Source organism: Gymnoscopelus braueri, assembly GCF_963280865.1.
Source record: "Gymnoscopelus braueri genome assembly, chromosome: 19".
Classification (NCBI taxonomy): Eukaryota; Metazoa; Chordata; class Actinopteri; order Myctophiformes; family Myctophidae; genus Gymnoscopelus; species Gymnoscopelus braueri.
The window spans coordinates 21,241,469-21,254,644 of NC_137621.1; the positions used below are offsets into that span (position 1 = coordinate 21,241,469).

The 13,176-nt window shown below is 43.8% G+C and overlaps 3 protein-coding genes across 3 annotated transcripts; 1 reads left to right on the plus strand and 2 right to left on the minus strand.

Annotated features, from left to right (window-relative positions):
* Positions 1 to 166: 166 nt before the first annotated feature.
* iah1 (isoamyl acetate hydrolyzing esterase 1 (putative)) lies at positions 167 to 2,303 on the minus strand. Its single transcript, XM_080414543.1, has 6 exons — positions 2,169 to 2,303; positions 1,920 to 1,972; positions 1,510 to 1,661; positions 1,124 to 1,285; positions 772 to 893; positions 167 to 405 (listed from the first exon to the last, which is right to left on the minus strand). Exons 1-6 carry the CDS (start codon positions 2,229 to 2,231, stop codon positions 211 to 213), a joined length of 747 nt encoding a protein of 248 aa, XP_080270669.1. The 5' UTR covers positions 2,232 to 2,303; the 3' UTR covers positions 167 to 210.
* A 609-nt stretch (positions 2,304 to 2,912) lies between these two features.
* On the plus strand, positions 2,913 to 5,486 carry LOC308074605 (uncharacterized protein). The gene has a single exon (XM_080414111.1). It carries the CDS (start codon positions 3,051 to 3,053, stop codon positions 4,221 to 4,223), a length of 1,173 nt encoding a protein of 390 aa, XP_080270237.1. The 5' UTR covers positions 2,913 to 3,050; the 3' UTR covers positions 4,224 to 5,486.
* A 1,380-nt stretch (positions 5,487 to 6,866) lies between these two features.
* Positions 6,867 to 7,307, minus strand: LOC308074715 (transmembrane protein 242-like; the record flags this gene model as incomplete). Its single annotated transcript, XM_080414220.1, has 1 exon — positions 6,867 to 7,307. One exon carries the CDS (start codon positions 7,305 to 7,307, stop codon positions 6,870 to 6,872), a length of 438 nt encoding a protein of 145 aa, XP_080270346.1. The 3' UTR covers positions 6,867 to 6,869.
* Between the last annotated feature and the right edge of the window lie 5,869 nt (positions 7,308 to 13,176).

Here is a 13,176-nt window from a genome sequence, read left to right on the forward strand (position 1 = left end):
TGTATCATGTGCCTGAAAATTGGTATAGAAGTGTTCATGCCCTGTATGCATTTTGGAGCACTCGAGTTGAGTGACACCCTAGGAGAAAAGTACACCATTTGATCCCAGTTTTTGCAAACATTCATTTATTAAAACTTAAGATCAACTCAAGCAAGAATTATTGTCTATTCAGTTATTTGATTTATCTTACACTTTGGTATGGATACAAATTTAGGCAAATTTCCATGGCAACAGTTCACTGAGAAGACTGCCCTCTGGATTACTGGCATCCACATCTCCCCAGTAGGGCAGGAGGAAGGGCAGGTTGACCACTCGCCTCTCCAACAGACTCCATAGGTGCTGGGCCACAAACTCATTGCCCTTATCTGAGAGATGCAGACCATCGGACAGATAGGCTGTATAGTCCTGCAGAGTTGTGAGGATACAGAAATGTTTTTAATTAATGAAGGCCTATTAAAAAAGTAAAAGTGTCTATATAGTTAATGTATGTACTGTAGGGTCCCTCGGGAGCTGAAATATGAGAAGAATGCTAAAATGTCAGTGATGTAAATTCCTACACATACTGTAGGTGTGTGTCATGTAACTATTGATCGGATAATTGCAAAAGTTATTTTTCAAATCTTGTATTGATTAGACAAAAGAGAATGCTTAAAACATACTTGTATATTGTTTTAATTACCTTTCCCCTCATTTTACTCATACAATAGCATGTGTGGCTCAGAAATGTGATAATATTAATGACGGCAGTATTTAACAACTGCCTTCCCCCACCTGGTCATCTTTCTGCATAAGCGTCCAGAGGTCCAGGACATCTGCTCCACACTGTCCAGCTGTGCGGACACATGCTTGGGCATACTGCCCTGCTACTGAGTTAAGACGGTTCAGAGCACATCCTGGGGACAGACAGCCAGATAGGAAAGAAGTTATTAGATATTATGAACTGAAGCGACGCTTGACCACTTACTATTGTTTATTATTATTGAACGCCCCTGTTCAAGAAATTTCACACCTTTTTCTTTATTTCCGAAATAGCTTATCTACAAGTTTCCAAAGTGATGTCATGAGCTTGTAGATCTGCTATTTAAACGTTTTAATGACAGAGCCACGGTGCCCGGGCACTGACCTTTCATTATGCACTCCTTCTCCCAGGCTGGCTCATGAAGCGGAGGAGGAGTGATGAAGATAACTTTGTCTGCAGTCACACCTGCGGACTCCAGGTGTCTGACAATTTCCTTTAGGTTAGCCGAGTACTCCTCCAGAGGCACATGCTGTTGGGGGTTCTTATCTGCAAGACATTACAGAAGGAAAGAGAAGGGAGGGGACAGGGTATGTGTTAAAATATTTCTGCATAATATGATGAATTTGAACAGAAATATTTGTTATCGTCAGCGGCATGAAGAAGCGGGGCTTGAATGTATAACTGTTGTAAGACAGTCGTTTTCTTTCATTCAGTGCACAGATTGGACTCTTTCTGTAGCCATAACATAGCATGAGTGAGTTGAAATATACCTTCAAGAGTACAGTCGTTGGCTCCAAAGAACACGGTAACTGCTGCTATATTTTGCTCTGCTGAGTTTTGGCTTGGGATGATGCGAGGCAGTAGAATCTTGGCCCATCTCGAGTTGTAGCCTGACAGACCTCTATTCACAACGTCACACTTTCTAAAAGGACAAAATAAGGGTCGGTTTTCTAGGCTATATAACACTCTTGGTAGCTGCATACTCTAATTCAGTTTCAGGACCAAATCATATTTTTTCTCATGTGTTTGGCTAGTTACACACTGTACATAAATGTATGCATGACCAAGTACAAGTACTGGACTGTGTACATTGTAAGCATAATGTTTACATCACACATTAGTTGAGCTGAGCCACAATAAGCCACTGACAGTAGACATGCAAGAGAAGAGATGTACTCACCTAACTAATTTATTGGCTATTTCTGAACCCCATCCATTAGACTGGAATGAAAACTAGTAGAGAATAGACACCACTTGTCATTTTAACCAAAAACAGGCATGTTACTTGATGGTAAATACTCAAAACATCTCCACATTGATTTTCAGCTATTAATGAGCAGTTATTGGCACACAAAGAATGAACGTCAAAGAGCAGTAGATGACAAACAGATCCAACATTAGTGCGAAGTAAAGGTTGAATTCAACTAACCTGAGTGATAGAGTCGCCAAATAAAATCACTTGAGGCCAAATTATTGTTTTTAATTTGGACATGATAAACTCATGGATAAACTGGTTAAATATATGCTTAACAACACTTCCGGTAAGCTATTTTCAGGGTGTCGCATTCAAATGGGAACGACAAGAAATGTAAACCACTCCGCTCGTTCTAAATAGGTTATTAACCACTTAAACCCTAACCTCGCATCACCAGTCTTTCCACCTCGGAGGAAAGCCTGGTGTCTGTTACTAAAGACCCATATGATCCGGTCTAGGCCACGCCTACTGAAAAAGAAAAAAGAAAAAAGAATCCTGTTTCCGGATTGTCGCGATCCGGTTTTGCGGTGCCGCTTTGTTTTGGTTCCCCAATCCCTATTTAAATGGAATAGAATTTCCCCGTGGGATAATACGGATAATACAGACGCTAAATAGTCTCCGGAAAGTACACTCACATTTATATTTAAAAAATAAGCTAAACTACGCCGCATCAAGGATTTTATAGGACGGACCTATTTTGGGGTGAGACGTGTTTCCGGTTTGTCGCGATCCGGTCGCTGATGACGCGGATGACGTAGAGCTCCCGACCGGATCATATACCCGAAAAGGAATGGTGCCCAGGCTACTTAAACCCCATATCGAGTCCCTCAGGGGCAGGGCTCAGTACTAGTGTCTTTTCTGTTATGGTTATGTGTCGTCGATACGATGACGTTTACCTCCAAACGTTACGTCACTATATATATAAAGACAAAAACAGCAGAATCGTTTTATGCAGGCCTCCTTTCCACCGGGGGCGCTGTGCTGCACGTAAAACACCTTCTGTTCACTCTCTCACAGAGCATTTCCTCCTCCTCCTGGGTGGCTGCTGCCGCAAACATGGCGGAGGTCAGACTAGGGCTGCTAAGGGGAGCCTACAATATCGCAATATACAAATATAGTCGCCCGTTTCTAGAAGTTCGGAGTAAGCGGGGTGGAAGCGCAGTGTGCGCTCCTTCTTTATCGACGAGACGTTGGTCGGATTTGGTTCAGAACGGCCTCTCAAACACAGCCGGAGTCCATAGCAGGACACGGCTGTCCCTGAGGAATGTGTCCGCTGGCCGTGCTGCCTCTTCTCAGGGCTGTTGTTATGAAACCGAGTCTCCTCCGTTCCCTCGCAGTGTTGTTGGAGACACTGAGCTTTACCAGGGTCTGTCTCCCAGGGAACGGGACACGCTGCTGCTTCTTCAGTCTACCTGGGACTGTTGTGATGATGATGATGACACCAGCACTGTCCGCCGGAGGTCCCACTTCAGCCGCGGCCAGAAGACTGACGACGACTCCCCCCAGGTCGGCGCCTCCTCGTCCTGCAGCCGGTCTAGACCTCAGCATGCACTGTATCATCATCTGACACGTCGACCAGCAGAGCTCCTGCTCAGCCATCCTCATGTGTTGTTGTCGGGGCAGCAGCATCACAGGCAGCAGCTCGTGTTTACGAGGCGTTTCGGTGGCAACGGTTATGGAGACGACGAGCCCCTGTATAAGACCAAGACGGGCTACTATGACATCCTGGAGGTCTCCCCCGACGCCACTCACGCCCAGATCAAGACGGCCTATTATAAGTTGTCCTTCATCTATCACCCGGACAAGAACGCCGGCAGCGAAGACGCCAACCTCCGCTTCTCCGACATCAGCGAGGCCTACAACGTGTTGGGCAACAAGACACTGAGGAGGAAGTACGACCGTGGCATCCTGAGTCCATCAGACCTGACGGGGGCCGCCAGACCCTCGTCTAAGGAGGACACCGGCGGCTCCGCGAAGCAGCCAACGACGAGCCGGCAGTCGGTCATTGACATCCATGGCAAAAACGTCTTTGACTTTGACAAGTTCATCAAGTCCCATTATAGAGATCAGATTAAAAAAGATAAGGAATGGAAGATGAGGAGAGAGGAGCTGTTGAGGAAGAAAACCGCGACCGTCGCAGACTGGAAGCTGGGCAAGATGATGGAGCTGGGTGTCGGGGCGATGGTGGCGGTGGCAGTTGCAATAATTTTCAGCATAAAGCGAAATTGATTCAGAGAGGTTAAATGTTGATGTGCTTGGGTGTGTGTCAGGATTTATTATGTATGGGGAAACAATGAGTAGCCTACACTAGACGATCTTCTAGACTTATGTTAAATCACACAGTGTACCATTTTGTGCAATTGGATTTATTGTTGGACTTGCTGACTCAGTGGTTGATTTACAACCTGCGTGGACTGACTGACAGCTCAGCTCCGTTGGCTTTTATAAAGTCATTTCAATCAATCTGTCGGTTAATTTCATTTATATCAAGTCACAATAAGTTATTTCATAACATTATGTATATTATAACAGTCCTTGGGTTCATGAAAGGTGCTATATAAATTCAAGCTATTATTTTTTTATTAGAGTAGGTCAAAGACCATATTCTACACCTGTGATTCTCTTCCTTGAGGGAGTTCCAGGCCAGGGGCACCCAGATAAATTATTGATAGTTAGAATAGGACCCAAATGGACCCTTACAGGTCTGTAACTTGCCGGGTCCATTTGGTTCTATTTGTACGCTCTCAGAGTAATGCTGGTCAGGGGTCTAACTGGGGGTCCGTTAAAATTTAAAAGTTTGATAACCACTGCTCTACACCAATAGTTCCCCCATGAGAAACCAGACTCTGGGTGGGTAGGGTTCAGAGAGGGAGAGAAGGGACAATCTGAAGAAGACTGGTTTTATGTTATATTGGGTAAAACTTCTATAAGAAAATGCTTGTAACACTACTCAGTGGGGCTGGGCGATATGACTTCAAATCAATGTCACAATTATGTCAAAACTTTTGCCTTGATTACGAATAATAAACGATTATACATTTTTGTGTGTGAAAATAGCAGATCTACAAGCTCACAGCATGTCTTGTTTGCTTGTTGATCAGATATTTTCACCATTTTAAGTACAATACAGGGTTACGTGGTTAACAGACTAACCGATTTAGTCAATGATACAAAATCTATTAGATTCTTATTTTGTGTCGATTCGTTGATATACCTTTTGGAGTATTCGATTAATTGTCCAGCCCTACTACTCAGTACTTGCTTACTCAATAAGCCAAGCATTTTAGTGATTTGTTAAGTTGAACATGATGTAATGTCGAGGTGCTTGGAAGTGTAACTCCACAAGATAGCGTTTTAATCTTCAGAGGAGCCATTTAAAATAAATATTTGGTCAAAGGCAGTGAATGTAATTATGGTCAGTTGATTATGTGCCTCAGATTTTATTTACTCTGAAACTCATGTCTATATGTCATAACAAATAAATTATTTATGAAAAGTGCTTGTTTGAGCAATGAAAGTTGAATGGGTTTTTCTTTATTCATTCTTATGATAACCATCATCACAACAGAGATTGTTGTTCAAAGCACATTAGTAAAATGTTTTTTCCACAAGCATTTCTGCTTTCTGATCAACAAAGCATGTTGGCACTTTTTAAAGTCAAGTTTAAGACTACATAGGATACAGTATAGTATTGTGCATGAATTCCAGATGAAATTTGTGTTATGGGTGTATGGACAAAAAAAGCTTAAAAAAAATAGTTTAGATCAAAAGATAAGCTGTACAATATCTTTAAAAGGAAACTTTGAGTGGTTCAATATAAAAAATAACTGGATTTAGAATTTACAACCAAAGACTGCACTGTTCAAAGCCAGCATCTCCAGTACTTAAAATATATACAAGGTTTTTTGTGACAGTGACAGCAGACCTCAGATGGGAAAGGCATAATTGTTTGCATGCCCTGTAGTATTATGGGTTTTGTGTGTGATTGATGCAGCGCCCACAACATAACATGCCCCACAACCACCCTGATGTCATTACTCATCAGTCTTAAAATCTTTTGCGCACCTGATCAGAGTTAACAGTTAGGTAGAAGAAGACACTCGCGCACACAGTTTTTCGCTTGCTCAATAATGATAAATGGTATTTATAATAGTAAAGTTTCGGTCAAAGACCTTCCGCAGGCCTCTATTGTTAGGCCAATAGATGCCTGACCAAGGTCTTTGAACATTTTTTTTTACATAGTCTTACTTGATCAAATGGGTTTCATAATTTTGTTTTTGTTGATTGATAATTTGGTTGGGTTGGATTTGTCAAGAAATTATGTCAATGTCCTAATTATTGACTGACACTGGTGTGTATTTTGTGAGACAATCTGGAGATACTCTCCAATAATATTCCTGTGCCCTTCAAAACAGTGTCCATTTATTTAGTGTTTTAATCATCACCATGCACTCAACTGTTACACCTTGGATTTTGTATCAAGAATTAAACCCAGTGCTATGGGAAATTATACTTTACCTTTTAAGTTAACTTTGTACATTGTATAGCCCCCCAAGTCCCAAAGTTCTGAGCAGAACACAGTATGGGAAGAATAAGCCTAATTTATTCTTGATGGTATGATCCACAACCTCTAGATCTGCTATTTTGTGTGCGTGACTGTTCGTTGTCCCTGTAGACAACCCTTGAGTAAGGCATTTAACCATCAATCAGCCCAATGGAGCTGTTAAGGGACCAACAGTAGAAGGCTGTGCTTGTACTGGTCAGCTCCCAGTGACCAACAGTAGAAGACTGCTTGTAAAACAAAGTAGCATGTCCCATTAAGGCCGTCCAATCTGCAGCCAGCTGCAGAACAGATTAACCCTGCCCCTTTCTTCCTTATTTGGACTTGAAAAGTGACTCCCATTCTGTTTGGGAGTCTGTGTGGGTGTCTGGGTTCTTGGGGATGGCTGGGAAGATGGACTGCATCTTGTGTCTGAACTCCGACAGACTATGAATACCCAGGGCCTTCCACACAGTGAAGCTGAGCAGACCTACTCCACACCAGGCATACAGGGACCCCCAGCCCAGCGCCCTCAGAGCCAGGGACGCTCCGCTCTCTGGGACCACAGCCGTGGCCGTAACCCCCTTGTAAAACCATTTCGGGCTTTTCTTCTTAGCCAAGGCCAACGTGGATCCAAACCCAGATATCATCCCAGCGGTGGCCACTGTGGTCAGGAAGGCAGCTCCTTTCAACAGGAAGACTTTGTCTTCATCCTGTGTTTGTTTAACATCAACACTGACATTTAAACTGCTTTCCTCCTTCTCTGCTGCCATGTTGTTACACCACTCTCCGAGTCACCAGCATATCTCATCTCAAGAACCAATTGATCGACTTAATACTCAACGTGCGTACTGCCAACGACCCGAGAGGATCAATGAGCTGCGTGGCAGGTCGGTCGGATCAGCGGATCTCCAAACAATATTTATTAACAAATGTCTATAAATGGAGTAGGCTACCCATGTCATCACTATGATGTCATAGTACTGACATAAGCGACTGGCCTGGACTCCATATTTGGGCATGCCTCACAGGAACTCCATATATGGGCATAAAAGGGGCAGACAGATGGGTACAACAGGTATTGCATAACCGATTAATTCCCGACTTGCATCATTCCCGAGTAGGCCGATCTAGATATGATTGATATCGAAGGTCAGAAAAGGCTGGTCACATGAAGTCTGAGATCCACATTGGAGCCACGCTGTTTCTATGTGGATCCAGAGATCCACGTAATTTCCTACAGGTTTTAATACATTATTTTATAAATTTTGGTTTTCTTTTTTGTGGGTTTCTTTGTGTTTTGTTTGTCCACTGAAGTTGGATCTTATAAAAACCTTTTTAAAATTTTTGTATTTTCTCCCAATTTAGTCGTTGCCAATTCCCCATGTCTACTGTGGTTCCTGTTACCGCCAACACTTGGTACAGTAGACTACCATGTCTTCTCAATTACACAAGTACACAGCCTCAGGTTCTCTCCTTCCTCAGTTAGGGAAGTTGTAGACTACCATGCCTTCTCAGTTACACATGCTGATTTTACACAGCCCCTTTTCCCTTTTGTCAGTGGAGAGTTTCACTGGGATACGAGACCCCACGGGACGCCATCCCCCAGTAGTTCCCATGGATACACTTTGCTTGGCATTCACTGGGATACGAGACCGTAACTTACACAGTCCCCCCGGTCCCATGGATACGCCTTGCTTGGCATTCTGGTCTGATGATGGTCCATCATTTACAGCAGCGTTTTTCCTCATCAGCTCTAAAGTCTTGTCCCTCTGGTCCAATGGTCCATCATCTCCAGTGTTTTTCTTCATCAGATTTAAAGTCTTGTTTGCCTGCTCCGTGGTGGCATTGTAGTCCACTAAAGTCTTGTCTTCCTCCTCATCCGTGGTAGCATTGTAGTCCATCAGATTTAAAGTCTTGTCTTCCTCCTTCTCCTTCTCCTTCTCCTCCCCCCTGGTAGCATTGTTGTCTTCCGCCCTGGTAGCGTTGCTGTCCTGCATATACTGTAAGAGTTTAAGCAGGTTGATGATGTAACACAGGGTGGCCAGAATATGGAAGATAACAGCAGCGGCACGAATGAAGTAACCAAACGCTGCACCCTGTAACTCTGGGTTCAGAATTGCGATCGTGGCACGGATCAGGGCACATTCTGCAAAGATCTGCGCCACAAAGCCGATCCCAAATACCAACAAGATGCTCTTCCAATTATCTCTGGGATTGCTGCTGTCTGCCATGTCTACACCGCACGCCACCACTCCCTTCCCTTCACAGATTAACTTATAAGGCTGAAAGATACTTGTTTTCTCTTGTACAACACTATCTTGGACGAAATGGACTGGTTAACTAGGGCCAGGACAGGTCTTAACCAGCGATGTCTAACCGTGTGATCCGAGGGTGTGTCTTTGAGGGAATCCCGTTTTGAGGGGCTATAATACTCTGGAAGATGTATACCGTAGGTGAAAGGGTGTGAGAGTCTTTTTTTTGACAGACTTGAGGCAGGCGGACAAAGCCGATCCGTGGAGAGTGCAGGTTATACTATCCAGTGATGCTTGCTCTTGTCATCACGGTGAGGTCACGATGGGTCACCATACCCAAATATGGAGATCCAGGTCAGCCACCATGCCCAAATATGGAGTCCATGATGTCAGACTTAGCCTCCGAGTTCTGACTAGCCACGGAATCTCTGTACGTATGTAAGTCTGTAATCCACGTATCTCGAGAACCGTCCGAGTCGGTCGTTTAGGCGGTTGTCCAGAACCACCGGGAAATGCTCTGACCTTGGCCCAAATGAGCCAATTGATTGCCATGGCAATGCACCCAGCCTATTATATAATGGGCATAGGAGAGACAAGGACAGACAGATATAGAGATCTCCGTATATGGGCACAAAAGGGACACAGGCAGACAGACTGTTACTGGTACTCTGACAATGGGTATTATGGGTATTGCATAACAGGGTGTGGCATGCATTCCCTATTTGCATTATTTCCAACTTGCATCGTTCCCGAGTCGGCCGAGTAGTAATCTAAATAACTGCAGTTTTCAATAGTGGAGTAAAAGGTACAATATTTGCTTCTGAGACGTAGTGGAGAAGAAGTATAAAGTATTACAAAAAATACTATGTAAAACTACCTCAAAATTGTACTTAAAAACAGTACTTGAGTAAATGTACTTAATTACTTTCCACCACTGGACGGCAATTCACAGAGAACTTGGACGCCAGTGTTTGACGTCAGTACTATGACGTCAGTTATCTCCATATTGGGAATAATTAAAGCGAGAGAAAGTCTCACAGAAGATGTTGAGCTGGTTTACCACAGGGGACCTACTGTACATACAAATGCTCTTCTAGATGGCTATGCTGCTTAGGCGCCATGCTGTATAAACTGACACTCTGCTATCATAGCAAATGTCATGTCATCAATACTCTGTCCAATCAGTGTGCAGTGGTGATGTAACAACATTTGAGGGTTTGGGGATAATGTGCTTACGACGGCCTACGTCCTGTCACTTCCATTAAACAAAACAGCAGCTGTCACATTGTTTTTCAGCTTGATGTTTTGGCTTGACATTTGGCTGGAAAATGGCCCGAGACGGTGTTGTGCTCAACAAAGATCAATTCAGTTGTCCGATATGTCTGGATGTGCTGAAAGACCCGGTTACCATTCCGTGTGGTCACAGTTATTGTTCGGCTTGTATCCAGCTTTACTGGGACCAGCATTTATGGGAGTGGGACTGCCCCCAGTGCAGGCAGACCTTCAACGACAGGCCGCAGCCTGGCAGAAACATCATGCTGGCTGAGGTGGTGGATAAATTCAAAAACATGGGGCTTCAGGAAACTTCAGAGCCCGAAATCTTGAGTTTAGCTGGATCCGAAGATGTGGCGTGTGACGTTTGTACCGGGAGAAAAGGCAAAGCTGTCAGATCTTGTCTGGTATGTCTGGTGTCCTACTGTGAGGCTCATCTGCAACCTCACTGCAAATCTCCTGCTTTCAACAGCCACAAACTGGTCCCAGCCTCGAAGAACCTCCAGGAGATGATATGTCGCCATCATAACAAGCTGCTGGAAGTGTACTGTCGCACCGACAAGCAGTTTATCTGTTATCTGTGTTTAACAGATGAGCACAAAGGACACGACACTGTGCTTGCCGAGACGGAGGTACAGGAGAAACAGGCTGAGCTTGGGGAAACAAAGAAAATCTCTCAGCAGAGAATCCAGAAGATGGAGAATGAGGTGTGGAAGCTTCAACAAGCCAGCTTGTCCTTTTCTCGCTCCACGCGGGCAGCCATTGAGGAGTGTGACAAGATGTTTACAGCCCTCATCCTTTCCATTGAACTGAATCGTTTTGATCTGAGGGAGCTTATCAGAGTCCAGGAGCAGACTGCTGGTGGTCAGGCTGAGGAAGTGCTGAAGAAGCTTCAGAAGGAGATTACTGAGTTAAAGAATAGAGATGCTGAACTCGAGAAGCTTTCACAAACCGAGGATCACATTCATTTCCTTCAGAGCTACCAGTCTCTCCACGTTCTCCCGGTATTGGAAGCCTTACCGTCAGTTAATACTGACACCGGCTTCATCTTTGGCCCTTTGATGGCATCTGTCTCCAGTTTTAAAAACATGCTGCAGGATGCCTGTCAGGGTGGATTTTACCGCATCTATGATAAAGTGAGAGAGGTGACAATCATACAGTCTCCAACTCCCAGCACACAGCAAAAACAGCAAGGATTGGCGCAGTCCAATGAACATACAAATGTCCCAATGCACTCAACTCTAGTGATTCCTACATGGTCCTGTATGCTAGATCAAAGCCCTGTCAAACCTCCCGTCTTCATTCCAGGACCTACCCTCTCTAAGTCACGCTCAAGCTCCATTGTCTCAGGCTCCAGAGGGTCATCCCGCAAGCAAGGATGTAAGGGTGGATTGCACCGCCGATCCAACCGATATGTCTGAGTCATAGTGTCTTTGGCTTTGTCAGAGTAGCTGTTGTACCCGTCTGTCTGTCTCTTTTGTCCCATATATGGAGATCTCTATCTGGCGGTCCTTGTTCTTTTTATGCCCATATATGGAGATCTCTGATGTCATCAGTGTATGCCCATATATTGGCATGCCCATATATGAGCATATCGGTTGGATCAGAGGTTCTGGACAACTGGATACAGTATATGCCTATATATGGACATATCAGTTGGATATCTGAACATTTTATGATAATGTTTGTAAAACATGTAATTAATTTCCTTCTTTTAAAGAAAGGCCTGTAACAATTATTTTGTCTTTGCTGGCAACTGCAAGTTTTGCTGTTGAGCAGAAACCTCTTATCTCCATATTCTAACTTTTTGTGTTTTTTTGTAAATTAATTCAAAAAGCATAAACAATTCAATTCTACAAGGTTAAGTATTTTGTTCTCAGTTGTGTTGTCCATGCCAGCGCGGCACAAGCCTTAAAGTCAGGGGTTTATAAACCAAAGGTTCTATGTTCTAAACTCAAAAACAATCCAGATAGCAAATTATGAGTTAATAAATGTTGAAATATGGTTAGGTTATTTTATTCCGGACTTGTCCTTTAAGTGGAATTCGTAATTCATAAATGTATTGTTTTCCCCCTGCCTATAAATGTAATGGAGTCAAAAGCACAACATTTGTTTTTGAAATGTAATGGAGTGAAAGTCATAAGTTAATAATAAATAAATAAATAAAAAGGTAATGTACACATACTCATAAGGCCCCATAAAAAAAAGATTTGTACTTAAAACTTTCTAAAGTATTAAGAAACTGTCAAATAAATTTCAAGAATTTTCAAAATGTAAATCATCTATTTGTCGGATTAGAACCCAGGTCCTACGCATCATGTAGAGAGTGTCTTTACACAGTGAGCTATTGTTGGACTTGTTACCAATCAGACGCCAAATGGATTTATCACAAAAAAGCCAGAGGCTTGTATCCATTGTGCAGTATGGGTTGCCCCCCACTCTGCCCAGGGCCCATCCTCCTCCCACCAATCAGTGGGCTGATTACCTGCAGACTGCAGGTAATCAGCCCACTGATTGGTGGGAGGAGGATGTACTGTAGGCTGCAGTACATAATCAGCACACACCTCTGCCCTGGTTAGCTGCTGTCTCTCATCTGCGCGTGTGTCCTCACTGACCGGGTTCTAATGCTGGCCCGTCAGTACTGTTGCCACGCTTGTCACCGGCGTGTGCATGTCCTCACTGACTATCTTCCACAAACAAAGCTGGCCTGTTGGGCTTCAGTATTGTTTGTTTGTCCACTATGCATCAGCAAAGGTATGTTTCTTGCTTAGCGAGTGCCAGTGTGTTTTGATTTAGTTATGTGATGGTCATGAACTTGACCGGTTGTTTTATGTCTTTTTAGTCTGTGTGCAACTGTCCGAGTGTCTCTCTCCACGAGAGCACTCCCCCCTCGGGTTGTCTACCCCTGGCTGTGTAGGTGTGTTAAATCTCCCTCTCTACTATTGCGTCATTGATTTTAAGCACTATTTATGGTAGGCTAACACACTGCTGCTTGTGTTTCCAGGGCTCGGTGAGGAGGAAACAACTTTGTGTGTGAAAATGTCCATGACCATTATGACCATATGACCATAATGGCCACATGTGTTGCCATATGATTGGTCAATGTTAATTTGGG

Bases quoted from the DNA above. Each gene is read 5' to 3' on its own strand.
- iah1 (XM_080414543.1), bottom strand. From the start codon at position 2,231: ATGTCCAAATTAAAAACAATAATTTGGCCTCAAGTGATTTTATTTGGC. The intron at 894-1,123 runs GTCAGTGCCCGG...GTCTGTCCCCAG, and splicing joins GAAGGAGTGCATAATGAAAG to GATGTGCTCTGAACCGTCTT. The intron at 406-771 runs GTGGGGGAAGGC...ACAACTCTGCAG, and splicing joins TTATGCAGAAAGATGACCAG to GACTATACAGCCTATCTGTC.
- LOC308074605 (XM_080414111.1), top strand. From the start codon at position 3,051: ATGGCGGAGGTCAGACTAGGGCTGCTAAGGGGAGCCTACAATATCGCA.